Raw genomic sequence first — 18,117 nt, 5'->3', positions numbered from 1 at the left:
ATTACCTGCTCCAGAATGCGGAATTAACAGTTTTTTGGATAAATGAATGTGAGGCTCTCATGCTGTCTTTAGCGATTGTAACTTCTACTTCTCTCTCTACGGTGCTAATATTACACCCACAGACCGTGAAAATGTCAGAAACATGTGAAACAACATTGCTTTAATTGCTATCACTAATGCAGTGTTTCACTCTCTTCTGCTGGGCTTGGTGGCTTGCACTTGAAATCCCAGCTACTCAGGATGCTGAGGCAGGAAGATCACTTGAGGCCAGGAGTTTGAGACCAGCCTGGGCAACATAGTGAGACCCCAGTCTCTAAAAAATACATAAACTCTCTTCTTTCTAAATTATAGGGTGTCAATGTGAACCTCGTGACAATTAACCGGGTGTCTTCTCTCCACGAGGCATGCCTTGGAGGTCACGTGGCCTGTGCCAAAGCCTTATTGGAAAATGGTGCACACGTGAGTACTGCCCCTGCCCACTTGGGTCTGTCTGGCCAGATGCATCTGTTAATGTTTAACGATAGTTTACCTTCCAGATGGCTTACCCACTGTGGGTATGGGCTGGGCTGGTTCTATCCATGTCTGTATTCCATCATTTAGGCTACTCCTCTCTCTTCAGCTTACACTCCTGTGTGTAAATATTCAGACATGGCAACTCACAGGAACCTTTTGAAACCGTGTTGTTGACCTTAAGAAATCTTTATTGTACCATGTTTTCTTTATGCATTCATCTGTTGATGGACACTTGGGTTGCTTCCAGGTCTTCGCAATTGTGAACAGTGCTGCATCAGACACAGGAGTGCAGATATCTCTTGGATATACTGTTTTCTTTTCTTCTGGGTATATACCCAGAAGTAAGATTGCTGGATCATATGGCAGCTCTATTTTTAGTTTTCTGAGGAACCTCCAAACTGTTCCCCATAATGGTTGTACTAATTTGTAATCCCACTGACACTGTATGAGGCTTAATAACAAGATTTTAAAGAACAATAGAAAACACTCTTAATTCAACATCTTAAATGAACAACTATTTTTATTAAGCAAAATTATCAAAATAAATGAGCTTTTAATAAATAATACATTGGGGGAAACCTACAGAATTGAACTTTATCTTATTTTAAATTTATCTCCAAACTTTTTTCAAAGGGTGACTGAGGTGCAATATATAATACAGGTATCAGAATAGAATCATAAAATCACAACTTCTAAAAATCTTCTGTATTTAGTTGCCGGATGTTCTTTGATTCTAATTTTGTTGTTTAACTCAGTCCTTGCATTATTTATTTTATTAGCTGCAATGTTTTTAATTGCTTAATGACAATTTAAAAAATTTAATATGGAAATTGGGTTTCTACATGTAGAACTGAATATAAAAGTCTTCCTTGTGAAAACTAATTTTCCTGATGCCATTGTGGTCGTGCATTTTCTTTTTTCATTTTTTTTCTTCTTCTTTTTTTTAGACAGAGTCTCACTAACACTGTTGCCCAGGCTGGAGTGCAGTGGCACAATCTCAGCTCACTGCAACCTCCGCTTCCCAGATTCGAACGATTCCCCTGCCTCAGTCTCCTGAGTAACTGGGATTACAGGTGCCCGCCACCATGCCCAGCTAATTTTTGTATTTTTAGTACAGATGGGGTTTTGCCATGTTGGCCATGCTGGTTTCAGACTCCTGACCTCAGGTGATCCGCCTGCCTTGGCCTCCCAAAGTGCTGGGATTACAGGCGTGAGCCACCCTGCCCTGCCAAGTGGTTGTGAATTTTCATTAGGTAGTGCTTCTCTAAGTTACCACTTAGTCAGCTCATGGGTAATGATGAAGGAAGGCTGTGTGAGAGCCATTTCCTTTCAAGCTAGGTGACTGGAGTTACAGGCAGACTGATGACAATATCAGGTCAGAGAGGAGGTTTTGTTGGGCACAAAGAGAAGAATAAGACATGTTTCCTTGTCTTACCCTTTCTTTGTCAATTTTATAAAGAAACAGCCAATAAATACTGCAGCACACCATTTAACATTTAAATCAGAATGAGAAATGAAATAAGAGAAAGTTGGTCCATCAGTAGAAAGTCCCCCACAATTGGCAGTCCCATGAATACCTCAAACTCACTGCATCTGTAACTGTGCTTATTATGTTCTTCCCTCTGGGACCTGCTCCTCATCTTGGGTTCCTAGTTTCAGAGGCCTGGTGAAACATCCTCTGGGTTTCCCAAGCTGCAAACCTGAGAGTCATCTTATTTCTTTCATCTCCCTATCTAATTAGTGAAAAACTCCTGCTAATTTTACTTTCTAAGTTTTTCCCAAGTCTATCCTCTCCTTTGTCCTCCTCCCATAGTCATCTAAATTATTTGTTATATTTTCAAAATGATTTCTTTTTGGCCAGGCACAGTGGCTCACGCCTGTAATCCCAGCACTTTGGGAGGCCGAGGCAGGTGGATCACGAGATCAAGAGATCAAGACCATCCTGGCCAACGTGGTGAAGCCCCGTCTCTACTAAAAATACAAAAACTAGCTGGGCATGGTGGCATGCACCTGTAGTCCCAGCTACTCGGGAGGCTAAGGTAGCAGAATCTCTTGAACCCGGGAGGCGGAGGTTGCAGTGAGCTGAGTTCACACTACTGCACTCCAGCCTGGCGACAGAGCAAGACTCCGTCTAAAAATAAAAAAATAAAAAAATTTCTTTTTGTGTTTGTCTTCCCAATAGAATTCAGCCTACTCAAGGAGAGGCAATTGTTCAGCCTACTCAAGGAGAGGCAATTGTTCAGCCTACTCAAGGAGAGGCAATTGTCTTATCATTGTTTCCAAAACATTAGCACTTAGTAGATGCTCAATAAATGTTTGCTGACGTGAACTAAGAGAGAAATTTATAGGAAATCGCACAAGACAACAACTTCCCAGACTGAGGGTGAGGATGATATTTGGTAAAACACAAATCAAACTAGTCCTACCAAATATTTTTTGGAAAAATATAGAAACCCCTAGCAATAAGAATTTACATACATTTTCCCCTGACCTTGTCTGTCTCTGCCATCTTAGCATCTTATCTTCAACTTGCCAGTTTAATGGGGATTAGGCTGGGTGTGGTGGCTCACACCTGTAATCCCTGCCCTTTGGCAGGCTGAGGCAGGAGGATCATTTGAACCCAGGAGTTTGAGACCAGCCTGGGCAACATAGCTAGACCCTGTCTACAAATAATTTTTCTGAATTTGTGGGTCATGGTGGTGCACGCCTGTAGTCCCAGCTGCTCAGGAGGCGGAGGCAGGAGGATCATTTGAGCCTAGGAATTTGAGGCTGCAGTGAGCTACGATCATGACACTGCACTCCAGCCTGGATAGCAGAGCAAGACCCTGTTTCATGGGTTATATTGCAACTCTGGAAACAAGTCTTTTTTTGTGTCCAAAGCAAGGACATTTAGAACCCTGATTATCACAAGAACGCATTCTTAGTTGTTGAAGCAAAATTGTTTCACATCAAAAACTTGACTATCCTATATTTCAATGGCATCGGAGGCTCCCTACCACTCCTGCGGTTCCCGATGTTCCTTCCAATCTATTGCTGATACACAAAGATGTCTCCCAGCCCTGCTGGTTCTCATGTGCTTCCCACATCCCTACAAGGTACCAAAGATGGTTGCAGACACCATGTTGATGGCTATTTTCTTTTCTTTTTTTTAATTTAATCTTTTTATTTTATTTATTTATTTTTTTTTTTATTATACTTTAAGTTTTAGGGTACATGTGCACAACGTGCAGGTTTGTTACATATGTATACATGTGCCATGTTGGTGTGCTGCATCCATTAACTCGTCATTTACATTGGGTATATCTCCTAATGCTATCCCTCCCCCCTCCCTCCACCCCACAACAGTCTCCAGTGTGTGATGTTCCCCTTCCTGTGGAACCAACCCAAATGTCCAACAATGATAGACTGGATTAAGAAAATGTTGATGGCTATTTTCTATGTCCCTTTGGCTTGGTCACGCTATCTCTAGAAGTAACAGCTGGCATGCGTAATTTGCGTGGATTATAGTAGACCAGAGAGGAAGTTGTGGCAAGAAAGACAGTAGATCTGTGGAGAATTGCCAAGGATTTTGTAAGCATGGATTTGGGGACCACAGCTAGCTGATTTCTCCAGTGCTTTTGGTTCCTGCCATATTTGTTCATGATTCAGAGGGGAGTCATATTAATGGAAAATGGAAAGTGGAAATAATTGTTGTTGCAAATGCTCATTGAGTGCTTACTGGGTGACACGTAATGTTTTAAGTGTTTAACATATAGTAACTCACTCGATCCACCCATTAACTTCGTGAGGTTTCATAATACTGTAAAGATGTGGAGTTCCCTCACTTATTCACCAGCGTGGGGAATTCCTCTAGGCAAATACATAGGAAGACATACTTGGAGATAGTGAGAATGAAATAACAAATCCTCTAGGTCTCTCTTTGCCCATCATTAGGTCAATGGAGTGACAGTTCACGGAGCCACGCCCCTCTTCAATGCTTGCTGCAGTGGCAGTGCTGCATGTGTCAATGTGCTGCTGGAGTTCGGAGCCAAGGCCCAGTTTGAGGTGCACCTGGCCTCGCCTATCCATGAGGCAGTGAAGAGAGGTAAATGAGCCACCACAATGCATGTGAAACATTGATGGGCTCACTCCAATCTGTATGAATCAATGGTCTAGTGTTAGTCATTCAAGGGTGACCCTGATCTTCCTCACCATTAGAATATGTGTGGCCTAGAAATCCCACAGCAGTAACTTCCATTTGCCTAAATCTTCAGGAAATACCAGTGTGGCACAAAAGAGCCCTACTTATAACTTCGGAATGCTTTCCTGATTCCGATTTCCCATTTCCTGGGGATGGCCCATTGGCAGGCCTTTCCAGAGCCTCTTTGCTGGTGTTTTGGTGGCAGCTGGTACAGCCAAGGCAGTAGTTCTGACTTCCCTGAATTGTACTATGCTTATGTCTCTGTCCTTAGTAGGCAAGAATAGCTTATCCTCTAAAGCCCATAAAATACCAACCACTAACCTAAAATAAACTATGAAAGTATCCGAAAGCCAAGGCTGATACTATCTCTAATGGAATAGTAAATGTAACTCTTCATAGTAAGTTACACAATCTAGATGGGCTGATGACTTCAAGGTCATAGTTATTGAAAAAAAAAGGCTGCAACTTTCCAAAGTATAGCATTGGTAATCTTGAAGCTGACCCTAGACTCCTGTGTTGTCAGTTAATTTCCAAGTGAAGGAAAATAGTAAATTTAAGGAATTTAAAGACTGTATGCACAGACTAGACCTGAATGAGAAGATGCCACTGAAAGGAGAAGGCCATTTGTCAAAGGTCACACCCAAAGAGCAACATTTTGATGATAGCAGGTGAGGGAGTTGTTCTCTTATACTGAGACCAGAAATACAATGGTGAAGCTAAAACACTCTAGAATAGTGATCTTTGCTGGTGTAATTGGAGATGAAATATTTTATTTCAAAAAGCAAAAGTGAAAGATTTGTTCCAGGTTATTAAACATGTCACTTGCCAATTTTTTCCAGTGGATTACTTTAAATGATGCAAAAGACCCAAATCTAAATTTATGTATGTATTTTATGTTCTAAATCTATTTAATACATATTTATTAATTAATAGCTGATGTTAGTCATTTCCCAAACATCATGTAAGTCCTTTAAGTTGTAGAGTAATGAACTACTTTGGAAATGATATAAATGTCTTTCTTTCTTTCTTTCTTTCTTTTTTTTTGTTTTTAGACAGAGTCTCATGCTATTGCCCAGGCTGGAGTGCAGTGGCATGATTTCTGCTCATTGCAACCTCTGGCTCCCGGGTTCAAGCGATTCTCCTGCCTTAGCTTCCCAAGTAGCTGGGATTACAGGTGCCCGCCACTACAACTGGCTAATTTTTGTATTTTTAGTAGAGATGGGGTTTCACCATGTTGGCCACTCTGGTCTCAAACTCCTGACCTCAGGTGATCCACCTGACTCAGCCTCCCAAAGTGCTGGGATTACAGGCATGAGCCACCGTGCTCAGCCATATAAGTCTTTTTTTTTTTTTTTAATTTTTATTTTTTGAGACAGAGTCTTGCTGTGTCTCACAGGCTGGAGTGCAATGGCACAATCTCAGCTCACTGCAACCTCCACCTCCTGGGTTCAAGCAATTCTCCTGCCTCAGCCTCCCAAGTAGCTGAGATTACAGGCACCTGTCACAGTGCCCAGCTAATTTTTGTATTTTTTAGTCAAGACAGGGTTTCATCATGTTGGCCAGGCTGGTCTCAAACTCCTGACCTCAGGTGATCCACCCGCCTCAGCCTTCCAAAGTGCTGGTATTACAAAAAGTCTTTATTAAAAATTTAATATTGATTTGAAGTAAATTTTTGAAGTAAAAATTAATATTATTTGTATTTCCATACAAATGTTTAAAAATTGATAAGTACGGGCAATGGTTTGAATTAATTATGTCTGCAGTGCTTGACTGATTATATTTGGAGATTTTGGTATCTGTGTGCCTATAAAACATATATATGCTCATAATAAACACATAATTTGTGTGTCTCTGTATATTTTTCTGTATTGTAAAAGCATGTTAAGGGTAAATATCCACAGAATGTAAGCATGATTAGCAAATTCATTATTTTATACACTTGTATTAGTGCTAGCTATTTAACTTTTCTGTATTCATTTTTAAAACTTTCTGAGAATATTTAAATTTAACTCAAACTAGGCTGTTTCTTGTTCTTCAAAAAAAAAGACAAGAATTATTCAAAAATATGTATTAAATACCCTGTATTTTCCAAGTAGTTTTAGGGACTTACTAGATATTCTTTCTGGATTCTTATAGCTCTAAACCTCTATGAACAAGCTGAGTCATAGTTTGAGTCCATACCTTGACATATTGATGCTGTAATTCAGGTATAATATTTAATTATGTGAACAAATAGTTTGTCTCGACAGTCCTGATTTGTACATTTTAATGCATATTTATACTTAATTTAGAATTTGTGATAAATCAGGTAGGTCTACGATGAAGCTTACTTTTTTTTTTTTTTTTTTTTGGGACGGAGTCTCGCTCTGTCGCCCAGGCTGGAGTGCAGCGGCGCGATCTCGGCTCACTGCAAGCTCCGCCTCCCGTGTTCACGCCACTCTCCTGCCTCAGCCTCTCCGAGTAGCTGGGACTACAGGCGCCCGCCACCACGCCCGGCTAATTTTTTGTATTTTTGGTAGAGACGGGGTTTCACCGTGGTCTCGATCTCCTGACCTCGTGATCCGCCCGCCTCGGCCTCCCAAAGTGCTGGGATTACAAGCGTGAGCCACCGCGCCCGGCCTGATGAAGCTTACTTTTATGTTATCTACAAAAAATAGGTTGGCTAATTTAATTAGTAATGACATGATATTTTAGGGAGATATTTAAATCTTCAAAGAGAACTAACTCTTTGCAAGCTCCCATCAATACCTCAGAAGCACTCTCTCCTGAACAAAGCATTCACAGGTTGCAAATTTATCATGTCTATCTATTTACTGGGCAAACTCTCAAAAGAGAATGCTTGCTTACATAGTTGTTGTTAGCCACTGAATATGAAAGTGTATTTAAATATATTCTATACTTAAGACTTTTTTATTCTGTCTCATAGGTATTTTCCAGACTAACCAAAATAAGGTTGCAGGCCATATATCCAATCTCACATGCATGGATAAAGAAGAGAATGAGAGATTTGTAATGGAGAGGGGACAGGGTTCTCTTGGGTTTGAGCACTAGCTTTTCAGAGTAATAATAGGCCTAGTCGTTTGTCCCTCTGGGTCTCATCACTTCCATTTGTAAGATGGTGGCATCATTCTGGAGAGTGATTTCAACTGTGCTACTCGGAGCCCTTAGTTTAGTTAAAGTTAACTCGGGCTGTAAAGAGGAGCTGGAGTGGGGAAGCATGGGCATGTTCCTCTTTTTATTGGTATTATTTTGGTGGTTTCTACCTAAGATTTCCAAAAACAAACACGAAAATGTTTTTCTGCTACAAAAAGAGATCTAGCTTATTTAATTAATTAATTAATTTATTTATTTTGAGACAGAGTCTCGCTTTGTCGGCCAGGCTGGAGTGCAGTGGCGCTATCTCGGCTCACTGTAACCTCCACCTCCCGGGTTCAAGCGATTCTCCTGCCTCAGCTTCCCGAGTAGCTGGGATTATGGGTGTGTGCCACCACGCCCAGCTAATTTTTGTATTTTTAGTAGAGATGGGGGTTTCACCATGTTGGCCAGGCTGGTCTCGAACTCCTGATCTCAGGTAATCTGCCCGTCTCGGCCTCCCAAAAAGCTGAGATTACAGGCGTGAGCTACCACACCCGGCCAACCTAGGTTATTTCTAAAGCCCATTTCAGATAAGCAATCCTATAATTCTGTTAATATTTAATATGTCCCTTACTTGAGTGAGGGTATCTTGTGTTCCACCAGGTCACAGAGAGTGCATGGAGATCCTGCTGGCAAATAATGTTAACATTGACCATGAGGTACCTCAGCTCGGAACTCCCCTATATGTGGCCTGCACCTACCAGAGGGTAGACTGTGTGAAGAAACTTCTAGAATTAGGTAATTTCCAAAATTATTTTCATGAGGAAACCTGTTAACTTTGTTGGTTTTCTATAGCTTCAAAGATGAAGTTCTTGTCATGGTGGAAAAATGTTCGGTTAGTATTTTATGTTTGAATGCTAAAAACAAAACTTCTCTAGAGAAATGAGTGTCTGTATTTCTCAGTCCTGCTTCCTTTCATGTTAACTCCATTTACCTGGTATTGTTCTCCCTGGTCGTCACAAGATGGCTGCCAGCAATACTTAGGCTTACAGCCCTCCTTATCCATACACAGCAAGAAAAAGCATTGGCTCTTTTTGAGTCACATGCCCATTTTTGAACCCCTCATGGGGGCCAAGGGAATACAATACACGGATTGGTTTAGGCCTAGATTTCAGCCTACTCTGCATTTATTAGGCTTCACTGGAAACACAAGAACTGAAACTCACAAGAGGGTGGTTTCCCTTCGGGAAATCTAGGTATGCTTGCCAGGAAGATGCTGGACAGTAAAAACAACAGACATTTGCTACAGGCTAGTTTATATCTATCTTGCTACAGTATCTAGTCATTTTAAAAGCAATTCTAAAAGGCATATACAGAAACCGATAGTCTGTGGAAAAATGAAATATCTTTTTTTTTTTTTGAGACGAAGTTTCCCTCTTATTGCACAGGTTGGAGTGCAATGGCACGACCTCAGCTCACTGCAACCTCCACCTCCAGGGTTCAAGTGATTCTCCTGCCCCAGCCTCCAGAGTAGCTGGGATTACAGGCGCACACCACCACGCCCGGCTAATTTATTGTATTTTTAGTAGAGACAGGGTTTTACCATGTTGGCCAGGCTGGTCTCAAACTCCTGACCTCAGGTGATCCACCCGCCTCAGCCTCCCAAAGTGCTGGGATTACAGGTGTGAGCCACTGTGCCCGGCTGGAAAAATGAAATATCTTGAAACTATTCTTTGGTTAAAGATTCAACAAACTTAGCCCCTGACAGAAAGGTGGAGATGGTAGTAAAAACCTTTAGTTGTGAATTTTTATCTTGAGGAAATTTTTGTCTTTTTTATTTCCCATCATTTACTATTCTCTATAGTAAGTTCAGAAATCATTTTTAAGCCCCAAATAATATAAATACTAAATAAACTTACTTTATCTTTTGCCCAAAACCTAATAACTATGTAACAGGAGCCTCAAATACTTTATTTTGTATGCCACACAGTTTGTATGGGAAAGCAAGTGTTTAAAATGACTAAAAATATCTAAATTCACTTTTCTCACCAAAGAATTTCAAGTAGTCTTAGTAGGTATTGCTGAGGTTCTAGGCTTAAGTCACATATTTTCAAAGATTTGTCAAGTATGTCATGGTACTTAAAATGTCTTTATATGCAATGACTGTATTTGAAGCTCATGGTGCTTTACATTACCATTTAGTGTTGAATTGTGGCCATCTGTTTTGTTAAGGAGCCAGTGTTGACCATGGCCAGTGGCTGGACACCCCACTCCATGCTGCAGCGAGGCAGTCCAATGTGGAGGTCATCCACCTACTAACCGACTATGGAGCTAACCTGAAGCGTAGAAATGCTCAGGGCAAAAGTGCGCTTGATCTGGCGGCTCCAAAAAGCAGCGTGGAGCAGGCGCTTTTGCTCCGTGAAGGTAACCAAGGGCTGGGTATACATTCCTCTTCAATAAGCACATTCTCTCCCCTTCCTGTCTCATCTGTAGCATTTTTTCCTTTTTCTCTTTTTAATTGAAGGTGGCATTGTGGGAGGTGATAGGCCCTGCCGTCACTGACCTGTCTTCTGGGATTTTATATGCTGTGTATATTCACTAACAACCAAAGGGCATTTACATATAACCAGAGTGTTGCTTTGTATTTTACATAACAAGAAAATAACCAGAAAACCGGCTAGGCGTGGTGGCTCACGCCTGTAATCCCAGCACTTTGGGAGGCTGAGGGCAGGTGGATCACAAGGTCAGGAGTTTGAGACCAGCCTGGCCAACGTGGTGAAATCCTCTCTCTACTAAAAATACAAAAATTAGCCGGGTGTGGTGGCTGACGCCTGTAGTTCCAGCTACTCGGGAGGCTGAGGCAGGAGAATCACTTGAACCTGGGAGGCGGAGGTTGCAATGAGCAGAGATCACGCCACTGCATTCCAGCCTGGGCGACAGAGTGAGACTCTGTCTCAAAAAAAGGAAACCAGAAAACCTTGTTTATACCCCAGAAATCTTGAATTTCCATTTCTGTCCTGGCATAAGCATATGATTGAGCAACCCAAAACTCTGCTTTGTAATATTGGGAGACAGTCTGATGGCAATTCAAAAGACTTGAGTCAGAGTCAGTAGGGGAGGACACGGAGTATTTCAGAAACCCCACTAAATGGTGAGGTTGCTTGCCTGTTGCCCAGATCAGGGAGTAGGTGGGTCTGCATTCTTCATTGCTTCATTCCCATTTCCACCATAAGCATTAAGAGCAACTACTGATGCCAGAAGAGGTAAGGTGAGCATCTGAAATTCAGAAGAGAACAAATTCAGAAGAGAACCTCTTACGTCTATACAGTAAGAAAATATTTTCTGAGCCTATATTGATTATTTGTGTGCTTGAAAAATATTAAAGATAATTATAATTATTCAGCTTTACATGTGCCAGGCACTGGGCTAAATTTGAAACATAGATCAATTTCACTGAATTTTTAAAACTTTAGAGCAGCGGGAACTTTATATGGTAGTAGCTGGTTGCTATGCCAGGTACAAATGGGAAAAGAAAAGCATAGACAAAGTCACACAGCTAGCTACATAATAGAATTAGGTAGGATTCTGAGCCATCTGACCCCAGAATGTGCATTTTTTTTTTTTTGAGATGGAGTCTCACTCTGTCTCCAGGTTGGAGTGCAGTGGTGCGATCTCGGCTCACTGCAACCTCTGCCTCCCGGGTTCAGGCGATTTTTCTGCCTCAGCCTCCCGAGTAGCTGGGACTACAGGCATGCACCATCACACCCAGCTAATTTTTATATTTTTAGTAGAGACGGGGTTTCACCATGTTAGCCAGGATGGTCTTGATCTCTTGACCTTGTGGTCCACCCGCCTCGGCCTACCAAAGTGCTGGGATTACAGGCGTGAGCCACTGCACTCGGCCATCAGAATGTGCACTCTTAATGTTATAAGGCCCCAACCCTGAATCTTCTGAAACAACATTCAGTGAGGAGGGTTTTATTTCACTCACCAGTTCCATTTTGTGAAACCACTCCATCATATATACCTTCCAAGTAGAATGCTTGGTTTTAACCATTTTAGGAATAGTCTTTCTAAATCAGTGCTTCTTAAGATTTAACATGCATATCAGTTCACTTGCAGATTTCCTTAAAATACAGGTTCTCATTCAGGAGGTCTAGGATGGGACCTGTGACTCTGCATGTCTAGCAGGCTCCCACGTGATGTTGATGGTGCTGGTCTAAGGACCACACTTTGCATACCACTGGTCTAGATTATTACTGTTGTTGTTATTATTATTATTATTTTAGACGGAGTTTTGCTCTTGTTGCCCAGGCTGGAGTGCAGTGGCGTGATCTTGGCTCACTGCAACCTCCGCCTCCCAGGTTCAAGCAATTCTCTTGCTTCAGCCTCCTGAGTAGCTGCAATTACAGGTGTGCGCCACCACGCCCAGCTAATTTTTTGTATTTTTAGTAGAGATGGGGTTTCATCATGTTGGCCAGGCTGGTCTCGAACTCCGGACCTCAGTTGATCCACCTGCCTCAGCCTCCCAAAGTGCAGGGATTTCAGGCATGAGCCACCGCGCCTGGCCAGGATTATTTTCAATAGTCTAGATCATTAATCATTGTTCTTTTATTTAAATCTTCACCAGAAGAATTATGATCTTCCTTAGGAGATCCGAGTTTGGAAATACCAGGTACTTTCCAACTGTTAGCAGAGACTATAGGGGGGGGGGGGGGGGGGGGGGGGGGGGGGGGGGGGGGGGGGGGGGGGGGGGGGGGGGGGGGGGGGGGGGGGGGACTATAGTTTATAGAAGTTTTCACATTTCCTATTTTCTTCCATCAAAAATGTTTCTAGGTCTAGGATTTGTAGACCTGGATATCCTGGACAGGGGCTAGCTCCTCTGTCCTTTGTCTTCATAAATATAGCCACTTGCTCTAGAAAGATTAATACCGGCTGGGCACGGTGGCTCACGCCTGTAATCCCAGCACTTTGGGAGGCAGAGGCGGGTGGATCACGAGGTCAGGAGTTCAAGACCAGCAAGACCAGCCTGGCTAAGATGGTGAAACCCGGTCTCTACTAAAAATACAAAAATTAGCTGGGTGTGGTGGCACCGGCCTGTAATCCCACCTACCCGGGAGGCTGAGGCAGAGAACTGCCTAAACCCGGGAGGCGGAGGTTGCAGTGAGCAGAGATTGCACCACTGCATTTCAGCCTGGGCGACAGAGTGAGATTCCGTCAAAAAAAAAAAAAAGAAAGAAAGATTAAATACCAACTACATCAGAGTTCACTCTGCTGTCAGTGTCTCTAGGCACTGGACAATTTGTCTACATTACCATTTTGCAGAGGAGGTTAAGTAGGACAACAGGTAGAGAAGTTTTCTATTCTTGCTTCCCAAGATTTTAACTAAGATCAATCGTTTGGTCCTCCAGGTAGCTTTCTATCTCATGGATGCTCCTTGGCAATGTGAAGCCAAATGTTAACCTGGCTATTCGCATATGCAGTCCACCATTTTTCATGGGGTGTGAGATGCTGTTACAATGGATTTTTTTGAAAAGGAAAACTTTGTGTAGACTAGTAATTAGGTTTTCTTGAAGAGATCTTTACTGATACAGTCAGGTTAGGAAATAATGACTGTGCAACTAGTATTGCAGCCAAAAGCTCATTCATCCTATTCAACCATATTCTGGACTCTCATCAGCTGATTTTCCTTAAGGATTCAGAGCCATTCAAAGCCATGGGCATGATGATTCTGTGAGACTCCATGAGAGTCCATGAGACTGAGTTTCAGGGAACAATAGGGTCTGACTTGAGTCCTTCTTACAGATCTCTATTGAGCTGGAATCCTTGCAAGAATAAAGGGCCTCTTCAGATTTAAGTTGAGACCCAGCCAGCACCACCTCATGGGCAGCTAGAGCCGGTAGGTCCAGGAATATTTTGAGGGCTGAATCTCTGGCCCCTGGCACATCTCCTAACACTGCCTCTGTCACCACGCAGGTGGAACTTCCCGCTGACACCCTTTCCATATTGTCCCTCTGTTCTGTGGCTCTGTCTTGGAGTCCTGTGTGTTCAGTCCTTCCATTTGCATTTTCTCCTTGGCCAGTGTATTACTTTCTTTCTTTCTTTCTTTTTTTTTTTTTTTTTTTTTTTTTTTTTTTTGAGACAGAGTTTCCTCTGTCGCCCAGGCTGGAGTGCAGTGGCAGATCTCGGCTCACTGCAAGCTCCGCCTCCCAGGTTCACGCCATTCTCCTGCCTCAGCCTCCGAGTAGCTGGGACTATAGGCGGCCACCACACCCGGCTAATTTTTTGTATTTTTAGTAGAGACGGGGTTTCACCTTGTTAGCCAGGATGGGCTCAATCTCCTGACATTGTGATCCGCCCGCCTCGGCCTCCCAAAGTGCTGGGATTACAGGCATGAGCCACCGTGCCCTGCCCAGTGTATTACTTACATTGGCACATTCAATACATGGATGAGATGCATTCCCTTTAGACCCCACACTTCATTCCTAACTTGCCTCTGGTTAGCTTCATTCTTCAACATTGGTAATCCAAGTACCATTGGAAGATTAACTTAAAGAAATGCATCCCTTCCAGAGGGGCAAATCAGGATCCGCTGTCTGTATTTAGTGTCTGCTACCTCATTCTCTTCTGCTTTTAGAAAGTTGCCGCCTCTTCCAGTTCTCTGATTTCCCCCTTCCACCCCACTTCCCACCACTATGAAGTTAACGCCATTTTTATTTCTCTCTCAGGCCCACCTGCTCTTTCCCAGCTCTGCCGCTTGTGTGTCCGGAAGTGTCTCGGTCGAGCATGTCATCAAGCCATCCACAAGCTACGTCTGCCGGAGCCACTCGAACGATTCCTCCTATACCAATAGTCCTAAGTGTCCCTGGGAAGATACTTGGAATGACACAGATTGTTGTCTGCTGTACCTAGAGTACCTAATGTAGAAGCTCAACAGCTAGACTCTTAGTATCTTCAAATGAGCTCAGTTGAAGTAAATCCCCATGAGCTAGAACACTTGAGGGGTGGAAACTCCTGGTTAGTTTAATGTTCTCATTAACCAAGGGGCAACTAGAAACCGTTTAGCTTTTAGCTCTTGTTGTTAAGAAACTTAAAAAAACTGTGAAGTAGAGCGAAAACAATAGGCTATTTTTTGATGATTCGGGATCTTCTCATACCTAAAAGTCAACATTCTGAATATTGTATAGACACATATAAATTCAGGTGGATAAGATTATAACAAATGTTAGGTATTCCAAGATATGTTCTTGATTTAGTTCCTCCCTTCAGCCCTTCCCCACTTTTTTTCTTTCTTTCCTTGAATAAATCTGGTATAATTTTGATTTTTCTGTATATATATATATATATAATATACATGCACTCATATATTTAATGTTTTCAAAGCCCTTAATATATATATAGTATATATATATGTTTTCAAAGTCCTTAATATATGTATAAAGCTTATATATATATGTTTTCAAAGTTCTTTATATATAAAGTTATATATATTTATATAGACTTTATCTATATACATATATAAAGTTAAGGACTTCAAAAACATTGTAGTTAACTGAGGCTTCCAGTTACTGCAGTCCTGGTTGATAAGAGAGACTTTAGAAGAGATCAGTGCACCCAGAGGTTGGCATCTATTGCTTATTGCTTCTGATATTAAATGCTGTTATTTGAAGTAAGCAGTTCTAGGATTGAGAACACTGGGTGTCCCCAGCAACCTGAACCCACAGCCACTGTCTGAGGCATGTTGCAACCCAAGCACTGGCTTATTTTCAAAGTCAAGATCCTCAGGGTTTTTAAAATAATTACATATTGATGCCAGCCGCCAAAGTGGGCTCAATGCTGGATCAATATTTTTTTCTGTGGATAGGGGCCCAAAATAAGCACAAAGGTATATAAAAAGAGGCTTCTCCTTTTCTGTCTTCTCCTTCTTCTCATTTCTCTCTCCTTCTGTCACCCCTCCTCTTCCTCTATTCTTTCTCCTTTTTGTGAATTTAGAACATGGGAACTGGATAGACTTTTAATTATTATAACTATTACTGTCATGGTTCAGTATTCAGTTCTAAAATGAAAATTCCCTCTCAGATCATCCTAAGACTCATTTCACACACGTATTTTTTTCCCCCAATTTTTCTAGACCTTTGGCTTTCAACTGGAGACAATTTTGCCCCACTCTGACTGAGACATTTGTCAATGTCTGCAGACATGTTTAGTTGCAACAACTGGGGGAGAATTGCTACTGTCATCCAGAGGGTGGAGACCAGGGATGCAGCTAATCACCCTACAGTGCACAGGAGCCCGCAACAAAGAATTTTCAGATCTGGCCAGGCACAGTGGCTCACGCCTGTAATTCCAGCATTTTGGGAGGCTGAGACAGGCAGATCACAAGGTCAGGAGTTCAAGACCAGCCTGGCCAATATGGTGAAACCCCGTCTCTACTAAAAATACAAAAGTTAGCCAGGCGTGGTGGCAGGCGCCTATAGTCCCAGCTACTCGGGAGGCTGAGGCAGGAGAATCACTTGAACCCGGGAGGCGGAGATTGCAGTGAGCTGAGATCACGCCTCTGCACTCCAGCCTGGGTGACAGAGCGAGACTCTGTCTCAAACAAACAAACAAACAAACAAAAAACAAAAACAAAAAAAAGAAAAGAAAAAAGAATTATCAGGTCCAAAATGTCAATAGTGCCGAGAGTGAGAAACCCTTCTCTAAGCCTGTGCTATTCCATACAGTAGCTACTAGCTACATATGGCTAATGAGCACAGGTATTGTGGCTAGGCTGAATTAAGATGTGTTGTAAGTGTAAAATACATATTACATTTTAGCGATTGAGTAAAAAAATATGAAATATTATGAACTTTGTTTTGTTTTCTTTTTTTAGACGGAGTTTCACTTTTGTCATCCAAGCTCGAGTGCAATGTTATGATCTTGGCTCACTGCAACCTCTAAACCTGTGCTATTCAATACAGTAGCTACTAGCCACATAGGGCTAATGAGCACAGGAATTGTGGCTAGGCTGAATTAAGATGTGTTGCAAGTGTAAAATACATATTACATTTTAATGATTGTGTAAAAAAAAGAATATGAAATATATGAACTTTTTTCTTTTTTTTTTTTGTTTTTTAAGATGTTTTGCTTTTGTCACCCAGGCTTGAGTGCAGTGGCACGATCTCGGTTCACTGCAACCTCTGCCTCCCAGGTTCAAGCGATTCTCCTGCCTCAGCCTCTGGAGTAGCTGGGATTGCAGGCATCTGCCACTGTGCTCGGCTAATTTTTGGTATTTTTAGTAGAGATGGGGTTTTACCATGTTGGCCAGGCTGGTCTCAAACTCCTGACCTCAACTGGTCCGCCCGCCTCTTCTTTTCTTGTTTTATTTTTTATTTTTTTGTTTTGAAATATTAATAACTTTTGATGCTGTATTTTTAATTTTTTGAAAACTTCGGTACTGTTTTCCACAGTGGTTGTAGTAATTTACATTCCCACCAGTAGTGTATAAGAATTCCCTTTTCTCCACATCTGCACCAGCATTTGTTATTTTCTATTTTTTGGATAGCCATTCTAACTGGGGTAAGATGATACCTCACTGTGGTTTTGATTTGCATTTTCCTGATGATTTGTGATGTTGAGCATTCTTTCATATACCTGTTGGCCATTTGTATGTCTTTTTTTGGAGAAATGTCTATTCAGATCCTTTGCCCATTTTAAAATCAGATTATTTGTTTTGTTGTTGTCAAGTATGATCCAGCAATCCCATTACTGGATATTTATCAAAAAGAAAGGAAATCAATGTATGGAAGAGGTAGTTGCACCTCCACGTTTATTGTAGCTCTATTCAGAAGAGCAAGATACGAAATCAACTTAAATGTCTATCAACAGATCAATGGATAAAGGAAATGTGGTATGTATACAAAATGAAATACTATTCAGCCTTAAAAAAGAAGGAAATTCTGTCATTTGCAGCAACATGGATGAGCCTAGAGGACATTATGTTAAGTAAGTCACGCACAGAAACGTAAACACCATATGTTCTTGCTTACATGTGGAAGCTAAAAAAATTGAGCTCACAGGAACAGAGAGTAGAATTATGCTTATTAGAGGCTGGGAAGGGTAGTGGGGAGGGGACAATAGGGCAATGTTGGTTAATGGATACAAAATTATAATTGGATAGAAGAAATAATTTCTAGTGTTTCATAGCACTGTAGGGTAAATGTTGTTAATAATAATTTATTATGTATTTTCAAAAAGCTAGAAGAGAAGGTTTTGAATGTTCATAGCAGAAATGATAAATGTTTGAGGTGATGGATATGCTTATCACCCTGATTTGATTACTTCTAGGTATTAAAATATCACTCTGTACC

The 18,117-nt window shown here is 41.7% G+C and overlaps 1 protein-coding gene across 3 annotated transcripts in view; it reads left to right on the top strand.

Moving 5' to 3' along the window:
• The window catches only part of ASB11 (ankyrin repeat and SOCS box containing 11), a 32,107-nt gene extending 17,486 nt beyond the window's left edge, over nucleotides 1–14,621 (top strand). For 2 of the 3 annotated variants that reach the window (XM_003261072.2, XM_003261073.4), the window contains exons 3-7: nucleotides 352–459; nucleotides 4,447–4,597; nucleotides 8,432–8,566; nucleotides 10,001–10,192; nucleotides 14,497–14,621. In XM_003261072.2, coding sequence (XP_003261120.1) covers nucleotides 352–459; nucleotides 4,447–4,597; nucleotides 8,432–8,566; nucleotides 10,001–10,192; nucleotides 14,497–14,621 — 711 coding nt within the window. The remainder of the gene's footprint in view (nucleotides 1–351; nucleotides 460–4,446; nucleotides 4,598–8,431; nucleotides 8,567–10,000; nucleotides 10,193–14,496) is intronic. The other variant, XM_003261074.2, reaches the window with a different exon arrangement.
• Nucleotides 14,622–18,117: the final 3,496 nt, after the last annotated feature.

Source organism: Nomascus leucogenys, chromosome X, assembly GCF_006542625.1.
Source record: "Nomascus leucogenys isolate Asia chromosome X, Asia_NLE_v1, whole genome shotgun sequence".
Classification (NCBI taxonomy): Eukaryota; Metazoa; Chordata; class Mammalia; order Primates; family Hylobatidae; genus Nomascus; species Nomascus leucogenys.
The sequence above is the reverse complement of the archived record's forward strand: the minus strand, read 5'-3'. Positions and strand labels throughout refer to the sequence as shown.